Source organism: Pristis pectinata, chromosome 6 (genome assembly GCF_009764475.1).
Source record: "Pristis pectinata isolate sPriPec2 chromosome 6, sPriPec2.1.pri, whole genome shotgun sequence".
Lineage (NCBI taxonomy): Eukaryota > Metazoa > Chordata > Chondrichthyes > Rhinopristiformes > Pristidae > Pristis > Pristis pectinata.
Genome location: NC_067410.1, coordinates 72,964,873 through 72,992,497, shown reverse-complemented (window position 1 = coordinate 72,992,497; position 27,625 = coordinate 72,964,873). Strand labels below are relative to the sequence as shown.

Genomic DNA, 27,625 nt, shown 5'->3' with positions numbered 1-27,625 from the left:
TCAAGGAGGCTTTGAAGACATCCTTGTCTTCTCCTCTGCCTACCTGGTAATGTTTTCCCATGACAGATCTCGGAATAGAGTGTCTGTTTTGGGATCAGGAGTCAGGAATGCAAACAACATGGCCTTGTAATGGTGTCAACTGAGTATAATTAGGGCCTCAATGCTGGGGCTGTTAACCTGGGAAATGATATTGAAGTTGGTTTGCTTATCCTTCCAGTGGATTTGGAGGAATTTGTTGGTGATATATTTCTGTGCCTTGAGGTGCTGCTGCAGGTAGTCCAAGTCTCAGAAGCATACAGCAAGGCAGGGATCACTGCTGCTCAGCAGTCCATGAGATTTGTGCCAAGCTTGAAATCCTGATCTTCAAGCACTCTTTCCCTCAGTCAGCCAAAAGCTGTGGTAGTGCACTAAAAGGGAAGGTGAATTTCATCATCAATATCTTTGCTGATAAGTGACTCCAGAGAGATTGTAAGTGGTTCATGTTTTCCAGGGTCTCACAATGAACTTTTTTTGTTGGAAGGTAATGTTGCACAGCGAGACCCTTGATTTGTGGATGTTGAATGGAAGGTTCATCACCTTAGAAGTTTAAGTGGATAAGTTGATGATGATTTGGTGTCTATGATAAGGCCACACTCCAAGCATTTTTCATGAGGAGGTCTGCCTTGGTATTAGCCCTCCCTACACACCCCTGCCCTGCCCCCCTTGCCAATCACACCTTGCCAAAGGGCATGCCTTTTCCCACCCTGGTGTTGAAGTCACCCTGGAGGATCCCTCCAGAAACCTGACCAGGGTTCTTTGCACCCCCCACCCCTAGGTCAGAGTCAAAATCCTCCTTGGCCTGATCCATATTTCCAAGTTGTGAATATCTTTATCCAAAGGGTCAGCTGGTAGGTTTATACTTGGCATGGACCTTGTATTAACGCAGGTGCAGGAAAAGTATCAGAGACAGGGCAAACACCCTCAAGTAGTCATTTTGATAGTCTTTTTATATCTAATCAGCAAAAAGGTGCTTTTCTTATTGCCTGAATTTTTCATTGGTTCTTTCTCAATCTGATTTAAATCCTCAGGATGGTATTTTTGACAGGCAAGTCCATGCAGCTTTATGGTGCAAGTCAGTTAAACAGAATTGAAGTACGTTTCAGGCATGAGCAACAGACTGAAGGGGCTGAGTGGTCTAATTCCCCCCTCTGTGCGCCCGTACAGACCCTTGCAGGTTTGAAACCCTCCGTGAAATACGGTGACGATCGACCTGACCTTTCGTAAATCGGTCGCGTTGTCTTTCGGCAGCGATGTCCCTCGCGATATTACCCTCTCTCCACGCGTTGCAAGCGTGAGCGGTGGCAAAATTTCAACATTGCACTGCGCCGACGGGGGGGGGGGGGGGACGGAAACAGCGTGACTGCATTCGCGTCGAGTGAATGCTCCCAGCGTGATTGGGTGAAACCGCCGGCGGAGAGAGCGAGAGAAGAAAATTATTAGAAGGAGACAGGCAGCCCTTGTGCTGGAGATTAATAATAATTGATCACAGCGGAGCAGCAGGGCGATCGTGTGTGTGTGGGTGCGTAGCTGCTTCCCTCCCGGTCAGTGGCAGCAGCGGCCCCGGGAAGAGAGAGAAGGCGGCGGCCCCGCTGGCTCAGGACAATAATGATTCACCATGAATCAGAGGGAGCCCTTGATACATCTGTTTGCTGGAGGGTAGGTTGGGCCGGGAGGTTTGCCGCTCGCCTCAGGTTTATCTGTCGGGGGGGATTTTTTTTCTGAGGGGGGGGGAGGAGGGTCATCAGGGTTGCGCCTCGGTCTGCACGGAGGCAGGAGATCCGGGGCCATCTGTCTATCTATTTATACATCGCCCGCGTCCGGTCAGAAATGCTTTTGTGTGGGGTTGTTCTGCCCGCCGAGGAGTGCAGGCCCCGCTCGATCCGCGGGCTTGCCTGGCGCCCCTGCCGACTTGCTGACACTCGGCCGTCGCCGCCGCCTCGGGGTGGTGACGGCACGGCGGTGAACTGCCGCCTGCCTGACTGACGGGCGGGCAGTGCTCCAGTGCCACCAGAGCAAACGATTTATTTATCCATTTTTTAAAAATTTGCCTGTCTGTGGTGGTTATGTTGCTTGTCTTTGCGGTTGATCCCTTGTGCTGTGGTTCCATAAACCTGTTCGGTGTAAGAGTTCAGGATTTCAAGAATTATTTCTCATTTTAAGTCTGTTCTGTGACACACAAACTATATTATGCATACTTTTAATTTGAAATATAGCTGCTACTAAACGACATATTGGAGGGAATGAAACTTGAAGGCATAAAATCCATAAACTACAAGTTACTCTGTATGTCTGATTGATATTCCTTCAGTAATCCAGTTGTTTCCATCAATATTTAATGCAAATGGTTGGAATAGTTCACTTGACCCAGAAAATGATATGCACAGTCCATTCTCAGCTGTGTTGCAGTGTTGTTCACAGTAAATCAAGCTAAATTGTAGTTCCTGCATCTAGGAAATTAGAACACTCTCTAATTTTAAAGCAAAAAAAAACAAGTGCTGGAAGAACTCAGTGGGTCGGGTAGCATCTGTAGAGGGAAATGGACAGTCAATGTTTCAGCTCAAAAGCCTTCATCTGGACCACTGAGCCCATATGAAGGGTCTTGACCTGAAATGTCTAACTGTCCATTTCCCTCTATAGATGCTGCTTGACCCGCTAAGTTCCTCCAGCAGTTTGTTTTTTTTGCTCCATATTCCACCATCTGCAGTTTCTTGTGTCTCTAATTTTCCAGGATGGAAGAGTGATGAAGTCTGTTTTCATAGGGTGTAATGAAATCTGTATACAGTGGTGAAAGCTGATCCTGAATATTCATCCTATCATAAAGATTAGATTGGGGTAAAGCTTGTGCATTAGCACTAGTTAGTAATAACATTCTTGTACAATGAGGGGCATTATTTGACAGTGAGGAAAGATTTGGGAAGAACAGAAGTTTTGTAACAACTGTAATAGTTGTAGCTAATGTAACATGCAATAGCCACTGACCTTGTGTGCCCCAATGCTTATGATTGAGAAAAATTAAAATTACTTTCTTAAAATTCTGAGCACCTTAACTATTACCTGAGATTTTGCTGTAGTTTGCTTTGTCAGTTATCATAATGTTGGTGATTCTAACCATTCATTGTAATTTGTCGATCATGTTGTCACCTTTATCTTTGCAGATTTGACAGCAAGTGTAATGGATAGTATTTAATCTCTGTTCTTGATAAATATAGGTGCCCCAAACCACATTTTTGTATGCTGATCAAGATAATGTCTCAGCTATGGTACTCAAGACTTTAGAACAAGTTCAGCTTGTAGCAAAGCTGTTTCAGTACAGTTACAACAGTGGCATCTACCCAACAAGGGGGAAAATTGCCTAGGTATATCCTGTCCATAAAACGGGGACAGATCCGATCCAGCTAATTACTGCCTAATTGGTCTTGTCTCATCAGAAAGTGGTGGAAGCTGTCATTGACATAGCTATCAAGTGGCACTTATGAATAACTACAATAATACCCAGTTTGAGCTTCACTCAGCTTCAGACATGCATAACATGTATCATGGACCTAAATTCAAGGAAAGGTGAAAGTAACTGGCCTGGACATCAAGGCAGCATTTAACTGTGCGTAGTAAAATCAAAGCAGCTAGCAACATGGGAAAGTGCTAAAAATGGTTGAGTCTTACTTTACACTAAAGAAGATGGTTGTGGTTGTTGGAAATCAATCATCTTACCTGAGGACATCACTATGGGAACTCCTCTGGGCAGTGTCCTCGACCCAACTTCAGCTGCTTCACCTATGACTGGCCTTCCATCATAAGGGCTGGTTTGGGAAAATGGGAATATTTCCTGATGGATGCACATTGTTCGGTTGCATAACAACCTTCAGCAAATGAAACGGCCCATGGCTGCATGCAGCAAGACCAAGACAACGTCTTGGTATGGTCTGATAAGTGGAAAGTAATGATTATGCCACACAGGTACCAGCCAACAACCATCTCCAATAGTTAATCTTAATGTTTAGTGACATTGCCATTGCTGAGCTCCCAACCAGCAATGCCTTGGGGTCAGCATTGACCACAAATTCAACTAAACCAACTAGATAAGTACAAAAAGTACAAGAGCAGCTTGAGGGTTGGGTATCCAGTGGCAAGCAATTCTCCTGACACTCCAAAGCCTTTCCAACGTTGCAGTGTAGAAGAGAGGAGAGTGGTGAAATGCTGCCCAGTGGATGAGTTCAGGTCCAACAAGACTCAAAGCACAACAACACGATGATGCTGGAGGAACTCAGCAGGCCAGGCAGCATCTGTGGAGAAAAACAGGTGGTCAACGTTTCTGAAGGGTCTTGACCCGAAACGTTGACCACCTGCTTTTCACCACAGATACTGCCTGGCCTGCTGAGTTCCTCCAGCATCATCATGTTTTTCATCTAGATTCCAGCATCTGCAGACCTTTGTTTCTCAAAGCACGACAGGCTTGATTGGCCCTTCATCCATCACCCTAAGTATTCATTCCCTCCAACTACTGTGAATGCCATTTACAAAATGCATTGTAATCTCTTGGAATTAGAATCAGTTTATTATTGTCACATGTACTGAGGTACAGTGGTAAAACTTGTCTTGCATACTGTTCATACAGATCAGTTCATTACACAGTTTGAGGTACAAGGTAAAATAATAACAGAATGAAGAATAAAGTATAACAGCTACAGAGAGTGCGGTGCAAGCAGACAATAAGGTGCAAGGTTTTAATGAGGTAGATTGAGGTCAAGAGTCCATTTTATCATACTAGGGAATTGTTCAATAGTCATAACAGTAGGATGGAAGCTGTCCTTGAGCCTTGCTGAAGCTACTTAAAAAATATTTACTGAGTCCATGACTGTTATCAGTAAAGGAGGACTCAAGCAGCAGGGTCATGGGACCACCGTCACCTGGGGATTCACTTTGGTCAAATGTTGGTTTGATTTATCACACTCCCAACAAATGCTACATTGATGTCCAGTCTAGTCACTCTTTGGCCCATGTTTGGATTAAGGCTCTTCCGGTGCCTGGAACTCTGGTGAAACCCAGTCTGGGCATTGATGAGCAGGTTACAGGCAGTCCTTGGTTTCATTCCTGAGAACTGTTTATAACATGAAAATTTTCATAAGTCAGAAATGAACTGTGTGTGGGAGAGGTTCACAGAAATGGCTGTGAGAGGAGAGCGAGCAGGCATGGGAAGAGCAGCTGCTCACCAGCCTCACTAACTCAGTGAGTGAGTCTCCTCAGCACTCCGACCTCTCCTCAGCTTGACTTGGCCTCTGATTGTTGAAGCTCGGGGTGGAGTGGGGAGAGAAGGCACACACAAGTGCCCCATCCTCGCCATCAGAAGATGCCTGTAACAGCCAACTAATCCATCTCACCGGTCTCCCAAATGCTCGTTCATTTGTACGGAGTGTCCATAAGTCAGGCATTCATAATCAGGGCAGGGCCTGTACTCATAATTGCCACTTGATAAACTATCAATGACATCCTCACCATCACTTTGTGGATGATGAGTTAGCTGGATTGGATTTTTCCTGTTTTTTTTCTGGATAGGACTTATCTGGGCAATTTTCCATAGTGTTTGGGTAGATGCCAGTGTTGTGTTGGCTTGGTGGCATAGCAGTTGTTGCTGATGCCTCGTAGCTACAGGGACCCTTGTTCGATCCTGACCTCAGTGTATCTATCTGGAATTTGCATGTAACAAGTGGGTTTCTGCTACTTTCTTTCCACATCCTAAAGACTGGTATTATAGTGCTTTCAGGAAAAATCACATGCTTGTTAGAAATGAATATCTTTGACTAAATAAACAGGGCCAGTTTTCTTTTCGGTTTTGACCCATTGTTTTTAGAATAACTAAAGTTTTGGTTGAAACATGTTTCGAGATAATTGATAGAAAAATCCAGAATTAATTGGACTACTGTGTTTTAAGTAATGAGTATTCCAGTTGTATAAGGAAGTGATGTATAGTGCAGAGCATGCCTTATGAAAGCAGGCTGAGGGAACTCGGCCTTTTCTCCTTGGAGAGACGGAGGATGGGGGGGACCTAATAGAGGTGTATAAGATGATGAGAGGTATTGATCGGGTAGATAATCAGAGGCTTTTCCCCAGGGCTGAAATGGTGGCTGCAAGAGGACATAGGTTTAAGGTGCTGGGAGGTAGATATAGAGGAGATGTCGGGGTAAGTTTTTTTACTCAGAGTGGTGAGTGCATGGAATGGGCTGCCGGAAACGGTGGTGGAGGCAGATACGATAGGGTCTTTCAAGAGACTGTTAGATAGGTACATGGAGCTGAATAAAATAGAGGGCTATGGGTAAGCCTAGTAATTTCTAGGTTAGGGACATGTTCGGCACAGTTTTGTGGGCAGAAAGGCCTGAATTATGCTGTAGTTTTTCTATGTTTCCATGTGTCGATAGATTACTTGGCTACTGTACATTACCTGGCAAAAGAACCAGAAGGGAGTTGATAGGCGTATGAGAGAGAATTGGTTGTAGGGAAATAAGGAAAAGGGAATGGCACTGATGGGATTGCCCTTCTCAGAGCTGGCATGGACCCAATGGGCTGAATGACCTCCAATGGTATAATAAGTAAACCAAATGTTACAACTTTGAAAAGGTAGTGTAGAATAGTGGAGAAATTTGTTTCTCTTTCAGTAAATTTGAGGAGAAAATGGAGCTTGTGCTTGGCAACAAATTTCTGGAAATGTTTTGCCATTCCTTCATCCCAGATACAAATCTTACAACTCCTTGCAGTATTGTGGATGTACTTTCTGCAAAAGGTCTGCAATGGTTCAAGAAAGAGGGTCACCACCATCTTCACAAGTATATTTAGGGGTGGGCAATATATATTGGCCTTGCTAGTGATGCCTGCATCCCAAAAATAAGTTTTTAAAAAAACTTTTTTTTAATCTGTTACAAATGCTCCATAATTGTAGTCTATCAGCAATCCACAGTTCTATCGTGTGTAAAAATGGAGGAAGAAAGAAATATTATATACTAATGGACTGTGAATATAATTTATAGTAATACATGTAGGCAATTTGGATTTATTGACATTCACTTGATGATAATGCTCCATGTATCTTTCTTTGTGCTTTGAGAAGAATTATGAATTTACATCTTATTCATTTCCCCAGATTACTTAGTGTCTACATTGGAAATATAAACTTTTTTGACCTCTGTATATGTAAAACCTCAATGGAATTTTTGTTTTCAACTATGCTCATTGACACACTTCCAGATTGTTTCCATTTAAAGCATTTCCCCGGGTCATTTGGCACTATAGTAGTAAGGTGACCCTGCAGTAAAGCTTATTGGTTTAGATTACCATTACAGTATAGAGAGTTTATAATTTCAAGATGTTGGTTGAAGTTCCACTCTAATAAATTTAGCAAAAAAAAACTAGGTGTGAATAATGAATGTTGTCACCACTTTAGTAGTATCTGCAGTCTTTTTGCCAAACTAGTAAATAAAATTTTATCCCAACTCATTTTGTATTGGCAGAATATCTGCTAGTAGTAGTGTTTGGGAGCTCTACTGATATTTGTAATGGATAAATAATAGATAGGTACCGAGCTAATTCTATCAAATAAAGCTTAATGTGTTAGAACATGGGAGTCAGAAGTAGAGTTTGTTGACCTGTACAATTTTCATTTTCCTTCAGACTTGCTCAAAAGTGAAACATTTTCCTCAAAAGCAGTAGGCCTAACGACACTACCACCTTAGTACACTTGTGCTTTGGTGTAACTTTGAATGCCAATTAATGTTCTTTCTTGACCTCTAATGACCTAAGCTCCAGCTGATAACTTGCAATTGAAGGAAACACTGAAGGCAATATCTGAGGAGAGCAGAAAATTAACAGCAAGCATTAGGTCAGTATTTGGGAAAGAACATTATTTGGATATTTACAGTAGAAAAACGGCATTGAATGATGTGAATCCTATAGCTGAAACAAGCAAAAGTAGAGTGAAAGTACAGATCAGTTGAGAAGCAGGCGAGGATTATGATAGTATGTTAGAGAAATGCAGCAGGTTGAGCAGAATTGGAAAGAAGCAGAGAATGTTTCGGGTCATTGACCTTTCATCAGAACATTTCTGATGCAAGGTCATTGACTTGAAATATTAATTCTTCATCTCTCTCCACAAATGCTGCCTGACCTGACTGTTTCAGAATTCTGTGTTTCTGAGATCAGCTCTGTAATCAATTCCAAGTGTAATTTCTGGATGAATATAAGCTGTGGGGGCTGATTTATTTTTGTTCTTTCTCCTTCAGCCTCCAGTGGGGATATGAAGATCAGTTTTAGTCACCTAATAACAGATCTTGTGTTATTTTGATGCAAAATCTCTGACTCTCCTGTTTTTGGTTTCTCAGTTTACAGGTGTGTTATATTGTTGTATTGAGGCATCCCTAAATTTCACCCCTCCCCCATCCTTTTCCCAAAGTGTGAGGTTCTTCAATGGGGCCAGAAGTGAAAGAATGATGGCACTATTTTATTAGACAGGTCATTGCTTTTATCTGTTGTATTTCCATGAACTTTTGTGAGAGAAGTTGCTCTGAATTTACAGATCAAAGTGACACAGTGCATTGAATAGACAATCTGGCACCTGTACATACTGGGGCAAGCTGCTAGGTGTCATCATCAATTATGCTGAGGATTGAACATTACTGTCTATACAGGGACTGTAAGTTAGAATAATAAATTATATATTGTAGCAGATACAGAAAGGAAAATAGTGATTTGTTTCTGAAAGAAAGCATGCTTAAAATCTGCACTGACAGTGCATTGTTGAAGCAAAGGAACTCTATACTCCTATTTATCAATGTCAGAGAAGTTGCCCAGCAATAACTAAGGTTTAGTTTGCTGTTAAAGGTACTTAAACTGAAATGCACTTGCCGTTGCTGTGGCAAAGTATGTTCAGTTCCTATCTATGTGCCTGTATAGGAACTGCTCTCTGTTTAATGCTTTACCAGACAGTTGGATCTCAGATGATCTATTTTGGGCCCAACACAGTGATGCAATCACAAAGAAGGCACGCCAGCGATTCTACTTCATTAGGAGTTTGAGGGGATTTGGTATGTCACCAAAGTCTCTTGCAAATTTCTACAGATGTACAGTGGAGAGCATTCTGACTGGTTGCGTCACCGCCTGGTATGGAGGCTCCAATGTGCAGGATGGAAAGAGGCTGCAGAGGGTTGTAAACTCAGTCAGCTCCATCACAGGCACAACTCTTCCTGCTGTCAAGGACACCTTCAAGAGGTGGTGCCTCAAGAAGGCAGCATCCATCATTAAGGACCTTCACCACCTGGGACATGCCCTCTTCATGTTACTACCATTGGGGAGGAGGTACAGGAGCCTGAAGACCCACATTCAACATTTCAGGAACAGCTTCTTCACCTCTGCCATCAGATTTCTGAAAGCTCCATGAACACTACCTCATTATTCCTCTTGCACTATTTATTTAGTGCATTGGTAGGGTTTTTGTTATCCCTTTATTCATGTGCTAAACAGGAAATGAAAATTACTTGTTTGGATGAATGATTCACTAAATAATTTTTATGTCTTGCACTGTACTGCTGCCACAAACAACCAAATTTCACAACATATGCCAGTGATACTGGATGTCATTTTTGCAAAAACCTGCAGGCAAAGTTTGGTCAACGGTTAAGTTTAACTGTTTATCTGCCCTTAAGTTATGTAGTTTGTACATAAATCATAGTTTGCACAAAATTCTTGCCCAATATTATTTAGTGAATCATTCATCCAAACAAGTAATTTTCGTTTCCTGTTTAGCACATGAATAAAGAGATAACAAAAACCCTACCAATGCATCTCATGTCTTCAGTGTTCATAATATTTTACCCAGTATGTAAAGGTCAGAAGGAACTCTTTTTCAAAAAAAAATTACTTGTTCTAGCTTTTCAGTTTTCGTGTGATTATCTGGACTTGTAGTTTGTTGTTACCAGCTCCATTCACCTTGAAGCCTCTTGCCCTGTGTTATTTTACTAGCAATTGTTTCTGTGTACTTTTTCCTCCACCAGTTGCATAGTAGATGCAACTACATTTCACTGATCATCAACGTTAAGAGAATCTTCAGATGTCCAATCTAACAGAACCAGTTAGAATAAAAGTGATATTTTAAGTGTAGAATAAGAAACGCTGTAACGGGGGGGGGAAGAGGGGAAGAACTAGCAAATTGATTTGAGTGTTTAGAAGAAATGGTGGTGGGGAGGAATCTTTTTCAGGTGCTCTGGACCAACGCACGTTAAAAGCAGTTATTGCTGAATATCGTAAAGGCAAACATCAGTTTACTGAGGGTCCTTGTAGCCTGCTCTATTACTGACATTTCTTCATACCAGTGGACGTATAGAGAAAATGACAAGTCTGCTGTTGTTTCATTATTCACCGAGGGGAATATTACTAATTTGCATTTTGGAAAAAATAGTGTCGTCAACTTCATTGCACTTTGGCTGTTCAGCTGGAATTATCATCGTAGGTTCACTGCATGCAACAGTGGAACCATTTAACTCATGGTACATTCATTGTACCTACCTGCTGCCCATGTCCATGTATCAAAAAAGATCATATTATGCTCCCAAAAGAGCGTAAGTATTATGCGTGTCTGTGGGTGATGTGCACTATACAAGGACGTTGTTGTCATGCTTACCTTGTGACCCTTTTAGGTTATTTGGCAAACACCTCTCGGATCAATTTGAGGTAATATAAAAGAGAATACTGGAAAAACTAGCAGGTTAAACAGCACCTGTAGAGGCAAAAAGTTTAAGTTGGATGGAAACACTGTATCAGGACCAGTTCTTCCAATGTTCTATTTTTTCTTCTAGATTTTAGCGTTTGCAGTCTCTTTTTGTCATCTTGTGAGCTAACGTGGTCTTGCAAAATTGAGTGAGGTCTTAACTGCATTTCCATTCAACTTTCTTCATGAAGTTCATCAGCTGAAAGTGATTAGAATACTTGAGACTTTTTCCTAATGGTGAACTTTATTTGTCAGTAGGTATGGGGTTTAGATTACTTTTACCTTTTTTTGAACCTCATTACCAATAATATGTTATCTATGGATTCTTCAACTTCGTAGATTCTAAAGAGTTCTGTAACTTGGTTCTTTGTATGAAGTTTGTGAACGCATTCATTGTTATCTGAATGTTTTGTCAGTTTGTGGGAATGGAAACAAAAAGTAAGATGAGTTAAATGGCAGTATCTTTTGACATTATACTTTTGAGGGTCTTTTCCTAATGTACATTTTTATTGATTTGCAAGTTCTGAGATCTTCAAAATTGTTAGACTTTAGAGTATGAATTTGTTCATCGATTAGTTCAGCTATAGGTGGCCCTTCATCCTCAAATTATCCACTGTTCAGACTACACATGTTAAAACTTATTTGGCATGTTACTAGTTACTTAAGAATTTGATGACCAATAACTGCCATTATACTTCATGGATAAATGCAGTACATGGTACCATACTGAATGTCACAGTAGTTAAGGAACCAAGATGTCACTTAGTTTGTGTTGGAACATGTTGGGTGAAGATCAAATTAGTTACAGGCACAATGCCCCTCTCTGCTGTGTCCTTTTCAAACACATGCTTTTTGGGTTCTTGGAATGACTCCTAGTGCCTGTAGAGTTGTACAAATGCAGTGTGAGTTAGTGCCTTGTGAATAATATTTGGGGAGACAAGGATTGAGAAGGAACTTTATAAACTACTTTGAACTTTTAGAAAAGCCTCAGGAAAATACAAATGAAAAGGCCGTTAGCTCCTTTATCAGCTTCTAATATTCTCTTGGATCAGTTAAATAGAGATGAAGAGGAGTTAGTTATCTGCCTTTGATATCTTACTCATACTTAAGTCCATGGGTTTTTTCCTAAATTTCAATTGACCCATTATCCCACAGGCTTTTGGGGAATAGTTTTACAGATTTCTTCTACCCTTTGAAGGGATAGTTTTTTAAAAAAAATTACAAACCTTAATTTAGGCCACTCGTTTTCTCTTGATGATACAAATTGTATTGTTTCATTACTTAAAGCTGTTCCTTTATCATTCGATTGTAAGTGTTTAAAGCACTAGACAATAATTGTCAGATTATTATTTTTTATTTATTAAATTAGCTAAATTGGCTTACTATCTTGTTATTTTCAAACTCCACTGTTCAGAAAACTATTCCTATTACTTGAACTGTTCTGGTTTCAGTCATTTGAAAATGACATCCTTTTATATGTTATATGCAACAAGCACTTTCTCTTCCCTACCATCAGCACTACATTACTACTAACCAGTAAGATTTTCATCCTACTCTAACCATAGAACATATACTGTATGTTTTAACAAAATTGCCACTTCTCTCCCAATTTCTCTTATCTAGCTCCCAGTCACGTTTGTAATAGTTACTTTATCATAGGCTTTAAGCTGGATTTGAGCTTCTAGCTAGAGTTTTTTTTGTGCTATTTGTGTATTTGCAAGGTTCACGAGGATTACAGTAGTTTTAAAGGATGTTTAAAACTTGTATGTTCTAAATCTCCAAAATCTTCAGTCTAGGCAAACAAAGTTGCTAGAAGTGAAAACAGAAGATGGTACACCAAAAGAGCTGGTATCCAGGACCTTAGTGCAACCGATGGGGTATCTTGTAAACCAATCAGATTAAAAAGAATTGGGAAGTAAACAGCAGAAGGACTAAGAAGTACAATTTAGTGGGTGACTTCTGAGAGGGCACGAGAGATAATTTGAGAGAAAAAGAAAAATAATATTTCTCAAAATTATTAAAATTGTCTTCAAATCTCCAGTAATTACTAGCTGAAAGAATGATAGCTAATTTTCTGTGACAGAAGTAGTTTAGCGTGGATGATGATTAGTGCTACAAGATAATTTGGATTGCTAACTTTTTTTAATTCTGTGACGAGTTTAATTAATAACAATCTCAAAATGCTGTAACTTATTGCTATTTTGTGCATATTAATGAAGAAATTGACAGCAAAATTGATGGCTGCCTTTTAGGTATTGGGGTTCCTATTCAGAATTTTATGTCTTGTTTGCTAAATTCATAATTTGTTTTGGCTTGTATTTAATTGTGCAGCTGTAGCCACTACAGTAGTCTCTAATTAGTACTACATCCCTTCATGCGTTGCGTTGCTTTTCTTTTATTCTTTAACTTTCTGACATTGAATGCCCTTGTTGCAATAAATGCTTTTGGCTAATCCTTTTCCTTCATTTTTAATCTTCAACTTCTTTGTACTCCACAAACATTTTCACTTTTGTAACTTTATATCCCTTTCTGAAATAAAGTGACGTGACATCAAACATTTTGCTTCAGCTTTATTTGGCTGGTTTTTTACATTTGGACTCTGGTCATTACTTTGTTTACTCTTTTTAATTCCAAGCTGAAGAGTTCCATTTGAAGCCAACAAAAGTTTGTGTGAATTGGATCTTTTTCATTTTAACAAAACATTGAAGGTCTTGATGACTGAAAACTATACAACATTTATTAACTCTCCAATCACATGTTTTCAGTCACATGTTTAATTTATACAGGCCTTTGTAATCTTTGGATATGAGTTAATAGACTTAATGTTCAAAAGAATTCACCTTTGCTTTTTGTGATCGATTTTACATGTTACTAGAAAACCATCTGTTATACAGCCTAGGTAGTGCCTATCTTGTATTGATTTTGTTCTTATTCTTGTTGTAAAATATAAACATATAAATTTCAATCTCTGTAATGCTTTTAGAGAGAAAAACAGAACAATCCTGAAGTTCTTTTTGTCTCCTTTTCATTCACATTTAATTCCTTGAGTTTTAACTGCCGAAATGATTTTCACATCATCACAACAAAAGTTGTTAGTTTTACTTGAAAGGTGGTTGATACTGAAAGATGCTGATCATCACAATCGAGATCTGAATTCAAAACTTACAATTGCTAGTAACAATTGGTGTTTTATCTTGGTCACAATTTTCCTATCCATTCTATGCCACATGACCACAGTTAGTAGTCAAATGCCATTCTAGGCAATTTCCCATGACACAATTTTGAAAACGAGAGGCACAATCACCCTCAGCATTGCCATGAAGCAACATGATCTCTGTGAGTTAGTTAATTGGGAAACTGAACTTTAGAATAAAGTTAACAAGAGAATAGCATAGGTCCTAGTTGTACATGTTTGTTGTGTAGTTGAACTACATAATGCTATATTGGCACTGGAAGCGTGGCGACACTTGGGAGCTGCCCCCAGAACAGTCTACGCAGAAGATGCATTTTACTGTGTGTTTCGATGTACATGTGACTAATAGAGATTTCTTATCTTACTTGTTTGTTCAAGTATTTAAAATTAGTTAATTTGTATGCTTGATTATTAATGTAAAAAATGCTTGCAAGTAAAAAAAAAACTGGTGATCTGAGTTGAGGGCCACAAGATGGCTCGTGAGTAACGGAAACATGTAATACTGTTGGACACCAGTGAATACCACTGATGCATACCATTAATGAAATGTGTCCCAATTCCTATCTTTACAGGAACAAAAGACATCTGGATTTTCAAATGTACGTTAGTGTGAAATGTTAGTGTATAATCTCATGATCTTTCAACATTTGTAGTTTAATTTTGGTATATTACTTATCTATGTTGGCCTGCAGTTGCATGATAAACCTATACACGCTTTGCTAGGTTAATTCGCAACTTAAGATGGTAAATTATCTTAATTGATTCCCTCATGTTGACAATATTATTTAAACTTGGAACTGAAATACAAAGACTATTTTCTCAATTTGTGTGGATGTGATTCCTTTAGTTCTATTAAATTCATTTTTCCCTGAAAGCTACTGATTAGTCCAAATTTATGCTCTACATGTGCATTGTTTTTTAATGCACCCAGGTGTGTAAAGGTTCCATTCTCTGCAGTGTTGTAAACCTGTACTGTTCAGTTCAACTTCATAGAGAATTGGTCTGATCCTATGAAGATAATGTGTGACAGTAAGAGTTTTTTCTTTTTAAGTCATTCACTTTTTTTGCTTCTCTTTGGAATTAAACAACACTTACAGTTTCAAAGATTTTGAAAAGCTTCATGTGCCTTTTCCGTTGTTGAACACAAGCATTGGGAGTAACTTCGGTTGTACTTTGAACAGTATTCTTCCCAGGGCTGATCCTTTTTATCACAATATCCACATACACACTTATTTTTGGCATGTACAACAGGATAGCAGTGACATTTCAGTTGCCATCCTGGCTAAGATGCATTATCGTTACTGTATGGAGTCAAATCTGAAAGTTTAGTCATTTTTGCAGACAAGTCCAAATATACTTTGTTATTTTACTGTGCTTTTAATTGTAAATTTCTGTTGTACTCTGTCTATCAAAACTTGATAATTTTAGAGAAGAAACTTTTGGAATGTCTAGTTTAACTTCTCCTTGTATGTTAGCTTCCAACTTGTTTAAGCATGGAGTTGTTGTACTTCAAGAAGAATTCTGCAAGTTTATCTGCTCTTATTATTAGGACATTGAATATGAACAGTTTAGCAAATCACTGGTTCTTGGTTTCTACAATTATTCTAATATTTAATAAATACCAGATCTGTAAAGATACAATGAAAAGTACTTGGAATGCTGCTAACGCTTAAGGGTTGCTTGTAGAAACTGAAGAAAACTGGAATCAATTTTTCTTTTGTCTGTAATTTTCATTTCTAACAATATTCACTTTTTTTGGATGGTTGACAGAAATCATTGTGATGTGACCCTAAAGAAAACTGACTAGCAGATCTTTTGTGAGTCTTAAAAGTATCTGAGCGCCATAGTTGGCTCCCAAATGCTTTACCTTTTGGAAGACCAATATTCAACTATAATCTTCTCTTGATATTTTTAAAAGCTTTTCACAGAATGTGCTGGACACCCAACTTTGTTAACCACTCAGATCATAGGAACTTTATAGGAACCAAATAAGACCCTAAATCGTGACATGTCAGTTGTATTCAATTACAGTTATTCTTCGTGCTGGAGATCTTCATTCTTATTTTCTTCACCCCATGGTTTTCAGGGATTTTGGATGCATGCATGTGTTGCAGCACTTTCAGTTCTAATGTTGATGTCAAGGTCAAGTTTACTGTTATATGTGCAAGTACCTGTATGCACAGATGAAATGAAAAACTTGCTTGCAGCAGCATCGTAGGCACATAGCATCAGATACACAACATTCACAAGAAAAACATATCTTAAGATATCTTTATTAGTCATATGTACATCACAACACAGTGGAATACATCTTTTGTGTAGTGTGTTTTGGGGGCAGCCCGCAAGTGTTGCCACGCTTCTGGCGCCAGCGTAGCATGCCCACAACTTCCTAACCCATATGTCTTTGGAATGTGGGAGGAAACCGGAGCACCCGGAGGAAACCCACGCAGACATGGGGAGAACGTACAAACTCCTTACAGGCAGTGGCCGGAATTGAACCCTGGTTGCTAGCGCTGTAATAGCATTACGCTAACTGCTACACTACTGTTATACAAAATTATACAAGAACACAATTAACAAAAAAAAACAGTCCATTGTTATGCAAAGTGGTCTTAGTGTTGCTATACTGAGGTAGTGATTAGAGTTGTGCAGGTTGGTTCAGGAACCAAATGGTTGATGTGGGACTTGAGGTTTCTGTATCTCCTGCCCACTGGTAGCTGTGAGAAGATGGCATGGCCTGATGGTGGGGATCTTTGATAGATGTTGCCGCCTTGAGGTAGTGCCTCATGAAGATACTTCTGATGGTGGGGAGGGGTGCCATAATTTATTGGGCTGAGTCCACTACTCTTGCAGTTTCATGTGTTCCTGTGCATTCAAATTGCCGTACCAGACCATGATGCAACCAGTCAGAATACTTTCAACTGTACATCTGTAGAAGTTTGTAGTGTTCGGGGACATGCCGAACCTCCGTAACTTACTAAGAAAGTAAAGACACTGGCACGCCTGCTTTGTGATTGATTGCATCTATGTTCTGGGCCTAGAACAGGTCATCCGATATCTTAACAGGCAGGAATTTAAAGCTACTGACCCTTTCCACCACGATCTACCAATATAGGTTGGTGCATGTTCTCCCTCTTTCCCCTACCTGAAGTAAACAATTAGTTCTTTAGTCTTACTGGCGTTGTCAGTGCTGTGTCTTTGTTTCTCTCATGAAATACAGAACATAATTCCAGATATTTATATTTAATTAAAATACCTTTTTTTGAAAGAATGTTGGAATTAATAAATTGGAATTGCTAATTTTGAGAGCTGTTGACCTTGACACTTGTGAATATGTGCTTCACCTATCTGCCATTTGTCTGATGTTTATATATTTAACAAAAAACAATGTTGAACTTTCCTCTTCGTGTGTGTCCATTCATTTGCTTGCAAATAAACAAATCCTGCTGTATTTTATTTCCTGTGTCTTTTTGAATAATTGCTTAATAAAGTCTTTTCTGACATCTCTTGTACTAATGTACCTCATTATTCAGTCTTCAATTTGAGGTAGATTTCCAAAGTCTCTACTCCCTTTCTTTCCCCCCCCCACCCAACCAATAGAATAATTCTAATGTTGCTATTTTAATCTTGTAAAACATCCTTCTGTTTTAATTCTTTGATTTGGACTAATATCCTTTAACTTGTTTCGGGTGCTGAGGAGTCATGTGCTCACTTTTAATTCTACAATTAGTTCTGCATGTTAATTATGTGTTTTATTAGATCATGGTCATAGTTGTTACATTGCAGTTTTCATTCTTGAAATCTGACTACATAGAGAGCTGTCATTGCAGGAATAATGTTTCCAATAGCTTAGAGCATGCTGAAAGAAGTACCAAAGTTGTTTGCACGGAGTCTGTTCAGCTTTTACTTCAGTTAGCATTGTGGCTTAAAAAGTGATTCTAAAAAAGCTATTTAAGTTTCCGTGTACACAATGCCCTGTTTTTTTTTGTTACATGAACCTTGTGTGTGTATGATCGTGTTCCATTACAGAAATCCATGCAAGTCCACTGGTAGCATGGTGACAGGTTGCAGATGAATTCCATCGGAAATTTCACATTCATGTTTGTATTTCAGTCCTGAAATTCGTGTATTTAGATATGACTCACGGATATTTGATTTATTATTTGTTAGTTTAGCCAAGAGGCAATTTTTTTTAATTCCTTGCAATTTTGTCAAAGGAAAATGGCAGTATAATGAGTCTGTTGCACGATGTTGAAATGTATTCATATTGTTGAATGTCATGTGACCTTCAAACTTAATTGCAGAAAGCAGATTTACTTTTGGATGTATAGTGTTATTTCTTAATCTCGTGGCTCCTTTGGATCAGGTGATTTTAGGAAGTTCATCATACCCATTTCTAACAGATGTAGATTTTGATGCTGTGTCTTTTGTCTTTACTTACAAATGATCAATTTCAGTCTGAATGTGCTGCAGCAAAATGTGCAGAACTGTTATTAATGTGAAATTCTATAATTTTATTAATATTGTTTCTTGTTTTTGAATTTTTCTGAAATGCTGAAGTTGTCACCCAGTGCCATTATGATGTCTGTTTTTGTTCGGAGACAAGATCACTAGAAAGGATAGAACAAACTGACCACCTGGCATTGATGAAGGCAACAAATTCAGACATAACAAAGCCATTACCAGCACAGTTAACCTTGCAAAGTCCTCTTTGCAAACATCTGGTGATAGGACAATTATCCCATTGACTAGTCAAGCAACAGGCTGACGTTTATGCACAAATCGTACTTTGCAGACAGTGTGCCAGACTGTTCCATCACAGCCCTTGGTTTTGTCTTGTTCCAAGGACAGGGCAAGTCGCACTAGAAGTGGCAGAACGGTGATATACAGGCAGGAAGTAGTAGCCCTTGAATTCCTCAACATTGATTGTATACCCCATGAGGTCTCATGACATCAGTTCAAACATGGGCAATGAAATGTAATTACCACCAGCTGTTCTCCCTTAGCTGATGAATCGTGCTCAATGTTATACAACATTTGGGCTGAAGCACTGAAAATAGCAAGAGGGGCGAATGTACTCTTGGAGGCGTTTACAATGTCCATCACCAAGCTAGCTGAGACCTGAACGACACAGCTGGCAGGCTGGATCTGCGACAGGTTGCGAACCTGCTTGACCTTGTCCCCCATTTTGTGGCAGATGAAAGAACACAGTAGACATAATGGTCACAATCCTGCAGAAACCTTGTTAAGCAGCCTGCTTGAACGGCATCCCACTTACCACCCAAAATATTAATTCCCTCCACCACCAGTATCTCATGGATGCAGTGTATCGCCTCTGCAAAATGCATTGCCATTATTTGCCTAAAACACTCTGACAACACCTCCCAAGTCCAACACCAAGGAAGTCAAGGTTAGCAGGCAGATGAGAACACCACTACCTGTAGCTTCTGCTCCATGTCACGCACCATCCTGACTTGGAAATATTTTGCTAGTCCTTCATTAGCACTGGGTCTATTATCCTAGAATTCCATACCCAGCAGCACCAGAACTATCTTCACCAGAAGAACTGCAGAGTTTTGAAAGGCAACTCACCAGTGCCGCCATCTCTCAAATGTTTGGGGGAAGGACGGATAAAATGTCCCTCTCCTTGAACTAGGAAGAGGGAGATACCAGTGAGTGGTTTCATTATAATCCATTATCATCTAGATATTGGGATGTACATCTAAAGATATGATCAGAGTAAGCTATACTGCTTTCCACTGTGCATAAGGCATTCTTGCTACCTCTGTTTCATCAGAGGGGGCCAGGAAGAGACACTGCATTCACCTGTGGAGCTACAGCTTTTGCAGGGGAGGATATTGGGGAGGGAAGTCTTTACAAAAAACAAAAGGAAATGGAATTGATCTGGCCTGAAAGAAATTGTTTATGCTTTGCAGCTGTTGGAAGTAATTTTAACTTTTGGCAATGGCTAACATGACTGATATTTGATACTAAAACCCTTACCATGCTTTAAATTGTTTTTAAAACAAAACTGAAATCTGTACACAGGTTTATAAACCTCTTGTAGAGGCCTTGGGTTTAAGGTGGGGGGGGGAGTTTAAAAGGGATCTGAGGGGCAACCTTTTCACGCAGAGGGTGGTGGGTATATGGAATGAACTGCCAGAGAAGTGATAGAGGCAGGAACATTTACAATGTTAAAAAGACATTTAGACAGATATATGGATAGAAAAGGTTTAAAGTGATATGGGCCAAACACAGGGAAATACGACCCGCTCAAGTAAACAACTTGGTTGGCACTGACGAGTTGGGCTGAAGGCCCCGTTTCCGTGCTGTATAACTCTATGAATCTGACTGAGAAAACACTTTTTTTCTGCTAAAATTAACAGAGCATATAAAATACTTCAACTACCAACTTTTAAATAGACAATACATAGGTGGTCTCTTTTGTTTTTACCACTTGCATGGGACATTTTGTTTTGGAGGTAGCCCTAGATATTTCTCTCCCATGCCAACATTGACAGTATTGAGGCCCTAGTTTTACTTGTTTGTAAATGGCATGGCCTGGTCAATATTGCTGTGTCTGACACCAGATTTCCAACAACAGCTGCTCCTATTTTGTTCTAAAACGTACTCTCTTCCAAACTCTCCTCTATTTATGGAAAATGATTCAAGGATCTGCTCAAAGCATCCTTGAAGAAATGCAGCATCCCACTGGTTCCTGGGAACCTTGGGGCCCTTGACTGCTCAAAGTGACAAAGGAATATTTGGGATAGATATCCTCAAGGCCATGCACTGGGAGCACACAGAAGCCCATCTCAACCCAACCACCAGGCTACCCTGTCAGCTACTTCTAGCCCCATCTGTGGAAGAGTGCAGTTCCCACATTGCTCTCATTAACCACCTCAGAAGCCACAAAACTAGAATGGAAGCAAGTTATCCTTTGTCCTGAGGGACTGCTTAAGAAGAAGACTGTTTCAAATAACCTTACAAATAAGAATCTTTCGTTAAGCCACTGTTTGAATCAGCTCAATGAGCTAAATTGTTCTTTAACATATTCACTGCTTTTATTTAGACAAATTATTCTATTTAATCTTTCTGGTACATGTTCAGCCAGAGCCCACTAGCAGACTGTTTGAGTAATGTGGGTATCACTACCTATCTGTATAAAGTTTACAGTGCTTTTTGTTTTTTGCAAGAGTAATAGAAAGCCAGATTATCAAAATCCAAGGGTTAACAGCAGGACTTCCCTGGTTTGTATGCTTCAGCAGCATAAAGGCCTTATCCACCGAGCCATTACCATTCTGCAAACACTGATAACAATCTGATTGTTTCTGTGTTAAACACTTTTTCACTAAATTAAATGTTTTTTCTGTATTTGCAGCTGCGGGGGGACAGTCGGAGCCATTTTAACGTGTCCTCTAGAAGTGGTGAAAACTAGACTGCAGTCATCATCTGTGACATTCTATATCCCAGAAGTTGATCTCAGTACAATAAATGGAGCCCGTGTGGGTCGAGTGGCTCGTGTTTCCCCTGGCCCTCTGCATTGTTTAAAGTAAGTACGGGGTATTCCCAAGATGTGAATCTTGCTTCTAAGTACCTTTTAGCTTGTACTGTATGCAGGTTTTTAGCTAAATAATCAGTTACAAGTAGAATGAGTGGATGACTTTTGTTTTCCCCATGCCTATTTTTAAATAGTTAATCAATGTACTGGGGACACTTGTCTTCTGATATGTTAATCAAAGTGGTCATGTTTCATTTATAAGCCTAGATAGTGAATGTCAGCCAGCATTTTGCCCAAGTATAATGCCACAACTGAATTCATCTTCCAGTGGGAGTCCTGGGCAGTCAGAAGTGGACAAGTCTGGCTTGTTTTTTTTCTTTCATGAATGAACAGTATCCTACAAGTCTTAGCTTTGCTTTCCTTTTGTATTGAGATGTCTCGCAAAGAAGTTCATTTTATTGAATCTCCCAATGAAATTCATTTCAGAAGAATCCATAGTATATGTGAAGCAAGTGATTATGGTGCCTCATTTCCTGTCTGTCATTTGCGAGTACTACATACTACCATGATGAAAATTTATGGCACATCAGCATTATATCTCCCAAAGCCACCTCAATATCTGACTTTACCAATTGACATCATTCCTAAAATCTATTATTTGTCTGTTCCTTGAACCTGATTGCTGTGCATATGGTACGTCTAAATCCACTAGCTGACAAACTTTCAAACTTTAGGATCTAATCTGATCATTGTTCTATTTTCTGTTTCTTACACCCATTGTTCCTCGCCTACTGAATAAACATTTATGCCTAAAATATTGGGACTGGGCCGTGCTATTTCTTTCAGCATGATCCTGGACATGGTGTTCCACTGGCATCCCAGTTTGTTGGTGGGACGTGGTGCAACCCAGCAGCTAGATTCTTTTACCCAAGATACTGTTTGCACCAAGGCCTTTCCTCTGCTTGCTCCTCTGACAGAAGGAGAAGTGATGTAGACTGCGGTGGGTAGGAGAGAGGATTGCAGGGTAGAGGAATTGGAGGAAATCAGTTGGATAGGGGATTAGAGTTCAGGACTGACTGAAGAGGGGATTGTGAAATAAAAACAGAAACCGCTGGGAATACTTGCAGGTTGAGTAGCAGCGATAAAGAGAGATGCTGTTACTATTTTGAGTCGCTGGCTTTTCATTGTGCCTAGAAAATGTAAAAATCATACTTGAAGTTTTTAGTCACAAAAGGCAAAGAGGTGGTGAGAACGAAAGGAATGCCTGAGATAGGGTAAAGACCAGGAGAGACTAATACTGCAAGTGGTGATGGTACCGATACTGATAGAGAGGGTGGTTAATCTGAAATGATTCATCGTGAAGATATAAACAGCAGCCAAATGAAATCCCAGGAGAAAAGAGATACAAATTGGAGAAGCAAAGTGCTGCTGATGCTAGTGCTAAAATAAACTCGAAAGACTGCTGGAAACATCAAGTTAAGCAGCACCTGAGAAAAGGGAATGATTTAGGACAATAACCTTTCATCAGAGCCGGGCATCCAACATTTTTGAATAAAGCTTCCTTGACGTAAAACTGAAATTTGCCTGCCAGAACATGACTCTTTTCCTCTAATTGGTATTATGATTTGGTAGGATGGTGTAAAAAGTTTAAAAACAAGTTGCAGTGGGATGGAGAATTAAAAGAACAGATAACTGGAATTTCAGGGTTATCTTTTGTAAACTGGATGTGTTCTGCAAACTAGTCACCTGATGTGTATTTGTTTTCCCCAGTGAGTGGGTTACATTGTGAACCTTGAATGCAATACACTAAATCTGAAAAAGTAGAGGTAAAACTTTCCTTCATCTGATAGTATTGCCTTGTTCTTTGGTGGGTAGGGAAGAAATAAAAAGGCAATATCTGCATTTTCATGGGAAGTTGCAGTGAGGAGAGTAGATGTTGGTGGAGATGGAAGGATAAATTGGTTGAGTCATTTGGAAATTCTGAGGGGAGGGAGGAAAAGATGTGCCTGGTGATTAGAGATGTCCCATTCAATGTGGGTGCTAGTGGAGTTGAAGGTGTGGACAAATGGAGCCATATGGTTTCTGGGTGAGGAGTGGGATTGAAGGCAGAATGTGATTGCGAGCCCAGTCAACAGTATTGGAAGGAAAATAATGGTTGAGGAGAAAGGAAGGCAACTTGGAAGCACTATTGTAGAAGTTGGTGTCATCAGAACAGGTGTGATGGAGCTGGAGAAACTGGGGGGAATGAATTGGAATCCTTGTAGGAAGGAGGATGAGAGGAGATTTAATCAAGACAATCGAGGGACTGCGTGGTTGTAAAATGGATATTGGGCACTAACTCATCGCCTGAGATGGAGGAGAAAGGGAAGAATCAGAAATGGACTATGTAAGAGTGAGACCAAGGTTGAAAATTGGCAACAAAGATGATAAATGTTTTTACTTCTATAGAAGAGCAGAAGCAGAACCACTTAAGTCACCAATGTACCAGAAAAAGAGGGAGTGGTACTAATTAGGACTGAAACAACTGTTTCACGTATCCCATTTAGAAGCAGGCATGCTGGATCCTTTAGTTTGGTGGAAGTGAGCAAATTAAAGGAGTGATTGTTCACTGACAATGTTCAGCCAGGTGTGTGTATGTGCAGAGGAGCTGGTTGAAACGGTTCAGAGAAGTAAAGGGCCCTCCTGCCATCTTGCTGTGTAATGAAGGTGCAGGGAAGCTGGATGTCCATGGTGGAAATGCTTTTTGAAGGATTGGAGGAGATAATTGGGTAGATAAGGATGGGCATTGGTATGAGAGGCATATTGACAATAAGTGGACTTCCATTTGGATGGGAGTGAGTGCTGTGGAACTAAACAACACTAAGAAAATTACCTGAAGGAGGACCTGCCTGGAAAATAATAGATCTTGAAGTCTCTGGTTGTGGACCAGGCATGGTTAGCTCCCTGTAAACTAATGCCAAATCAGTTTCCAATTGAAGCCTTGATTTTGTGTTCAAAAATTGAACCGCCTGTGGTCCTCTGCAACATGCAAAACTCCGTAGCACTTAATTGCTTGATATTTAATATTGCTCTTGCCCTGGAGGCTCCATACATGTATGAAAATTCCCAAATTTCCGGCATTGTGTTATCCACAAAGCATCTGATTGCTTTTAGCAATTTCAGTTCTGTTTACGTTTGAATGTGTAGCACGCAAGAAACATTTCCTCATTAGGAGGCTTTAGGTGGTATGAGTCATGGGCCATGATGTGAGCTTGCTGATTTATCTATAAAGTTGATTTAAAACATAGTGAAGAGCAATAACCCTGTTAAAGAATACCCCATGCAGAATTTGTCTTTAATAATTGCTTTTTGAGAATGTAACCAATTGCTAATCCATCCTTAAACCATACCTTAAACACCACCCAATCAGACAAAGGCTTCATCTTGTTCAGTTGCCCTAAGCGTGACAGCTTTATTGAAAATTTAAATTGATCATGTCAACAACCACCATTTCTATTTCCAGATAATGAAAACGGTGAAACAGGAATTTGCATGCAGATTTCCCAAAAAACATTTCTTTTCTGATAATTACAAAAGGAAAAGTCTAATGATCTTCCAGGAAAAGTATCTGTAACTGTAGAAAGCAGGGGTTCTTGACCCAGTGAACAATTAAGTATTTGTGGGAAAAAAAAATTGGTATGGAAAGCACAACCTACTTAAGCACGTGAGGCTGAATGTCTTTGTGTAAGATTACAAATTCAAGTTAAGACTGTCTGTGTCTACTGAAACTTTAACATCAATTATTTGACTTCTATCTGAGAACATCAATCCCAGATTTGTGTCATTGAATAAATGTGATCTTGCAAAAGTACACAAGCACTTAAAGGAGAAAGGAGTTAGAAGGCTATGCTGATCAGGTTGGGTGGGGAGGGTGGGAAGCAGTTCTTGTGACATATAGTACTGCTATTAGATTTGTCAGCTTGATCGTATCAACGCTAACTATTAAGATGTGAATTATGGTTAATGGTTACTGTAATTAAAAGCTGAAACTAATTCTGACTGTCAACCAGTATCCAAATATATTGGTTAAGGAGAGGAAACACATCTCCCCAGAAGATGTATACGTTAAAAAAAATACGGTTGGGAGATGTACACAGCAAATAACTAGAAGCCAAAATGATCTTCAGTAGACATGTTAGTGGAACCATGTGAAACTGCTGATATTTATCAGACTGTGTAAGCAGAGAAGTCTTAAAACTTCCACGTAGCTGATCGATAGTTTCTCAACTGCATTTGCTGTTGAGCTTGTTGCCTAGCAACCAAGTACAAACTTTCATTTGTTTCCCAGCATGTCAGAAGGAAGCTTTTTGGCCCATTTGGTTCCATTCATCTCTCAGCAGAGCAATCCCATTTTCTGTCCCACGCCCCCCCCCCCCACCCCCACCCTTTTGGCACTCCCCATTTGATTCTTTTGTGACTTACTGACACTAAGATAATTAAAATCCAGAAAATGCTGAAAAATTCAGCAAGTTGGGCAAAATCTGTAGAAGAAGAAATAGTTGACATTTTGAGTAGAAGACATTTTATGAACGTGAAAACCAAGAAAGCATTATTAAGTTGCAGAACGAGTTGAGCAGGAATGCATAGAAGAAAGGGAACATCAGAATGCCCAGCTGATCAGGTAGTAACTGAGTTAATACAAATGGAAAAAGGAAGCCACCTGAAATTGCTGAATTTGATATTGAGAGCCAAATGTTGCCACGTGCCCAGATGGAAGATGAGGTGCTTTTCCTCACTTGTGTGTTGACGCAGTCTTTATTTGATTTCCACGGAGACAAAGATGTAAGTACCAAATGCAGTACTTTAGATTGCAAGTTGATTAGTTCTCCCTCCTGGAAGGACTGTTTGTGTCCACGGATGGTGGGAAGGGATGAGATTAAAGAGCGATCGTTGTGTACTCTGCAGTTGCATAGGAAAATGAAGAGGGGAATGGTTGATGGAGGTGGAAGAGTGGACCAGGGATTCGCAAAAAGGAACAATCCCTTTGGAATGCTGAATGGGACAGGGAAGGGAAGATGTCAGGTGGTGTCTTCAGCACTTTTTTAATTTCAGATTTCTAGCATTTGCAATTTTTCAGTTTTCAATTGCCATCATTAAGGGATAATTTACAGTAGCTAACTAATATACCAGTAATTCTTTGGAATGTGGGAAGAAACTGGAACAGCCAATCATTGGCAGAACACCTGATAGCACCTGAGGTCAGATTGAACCCAGGTGCCTAGAAATGTTAGGGAGTAGTTGTAATGGCTGTGCCAGTGTGCTGTACATTGGTGTAGATGGAAGATCAACTGGATAACAAGAAACAGTAGGCATAACCGGGTTTTCTCAAGTAAATGTGATACAATGAATGGTGTGCCACACAGATTGGAACTTTTCAATTTTATGAATAATCCAAATGAAGTCACTGAGAATATTGTTAAATTTGCCGTAGACACAATAAAAAAGGAATGCATTATCCAAATGGTAAGATGGCAGAGCTCTTAAATGCAGAGAGATCCATGTGTCCTAGTGCATGAATTGCAACAGGCTAATATAGGTGACTCCCTTATTATGAGGTAGTTGCCTTCCTAGAAAATAGCCTGCATTACAACTTCCGTAATGCAGAGCTGCATCATCTGCGCATGAATCAAAAATCACGAGTTGAGGGGGGGAATATTTATTTATTTTTTCCACATAAACTCGGAGTGAATTTTAATCCTGATCTCCAATTTTCGGGTAGTGATTTATGAATTCTGTAAAAGTGAATTTCTGTTACCCAAATGGTTATACTGCGGGTCGCCTGTGTTCTCATTCTCTAAATTGTATTAGATTCAGATGGTTAGTGTCTGTAATTTTCTTTTGATCAGATCATAAGCTTACAATAATGAGCAGGGCTGCAATAGGTAGTTTGCAGGAACAAGGTCTGTGTTAAATTGTGGCCAGTCTGTATATGATTAGCAATTTTGCTACCTGTCCATAAATCTTGTCTTTAAAAGTACAATGGTTCTCACAACAGAATGCTTTTTATTTAGTTTTGCTCCATATTCACTTGTAGAAAGTAGTGTTAAATTTCCTTCACAATATTTGAAATGGTTTCTTATCTTTATCATAGGGTGTAAATTTCTCATTG

At 39.7% G+C, this 27,625-nt stretch overlaps 1 protein-coding gene across 1 annotated transcript in view; it reads left to right on the top strand.

Moving 5' to 3' along the window:
- The first annotated feature begins 1,380 nt into the window (after window positions 1–1,380).
- slc25a36a (solute carrier family 25 member 36a) overlaps window positions 1,381–27,625 on the top strand; it is a 51,998-nt gene continuing 25,753 nt past the window's right edge. Inside the window, 2 exon segments of the mRNA XM_052018126.1 lie at window positions 1,381–1,695; window positions 21,358–21,528. Of these exon segments, the coding sequence (XP_051874086.1) occupies window positions 1,655–1,695; window positions 21,358–21,528 (212 nt within the window). The 5' untranslated portion in view covers window positions 1,381–1,654.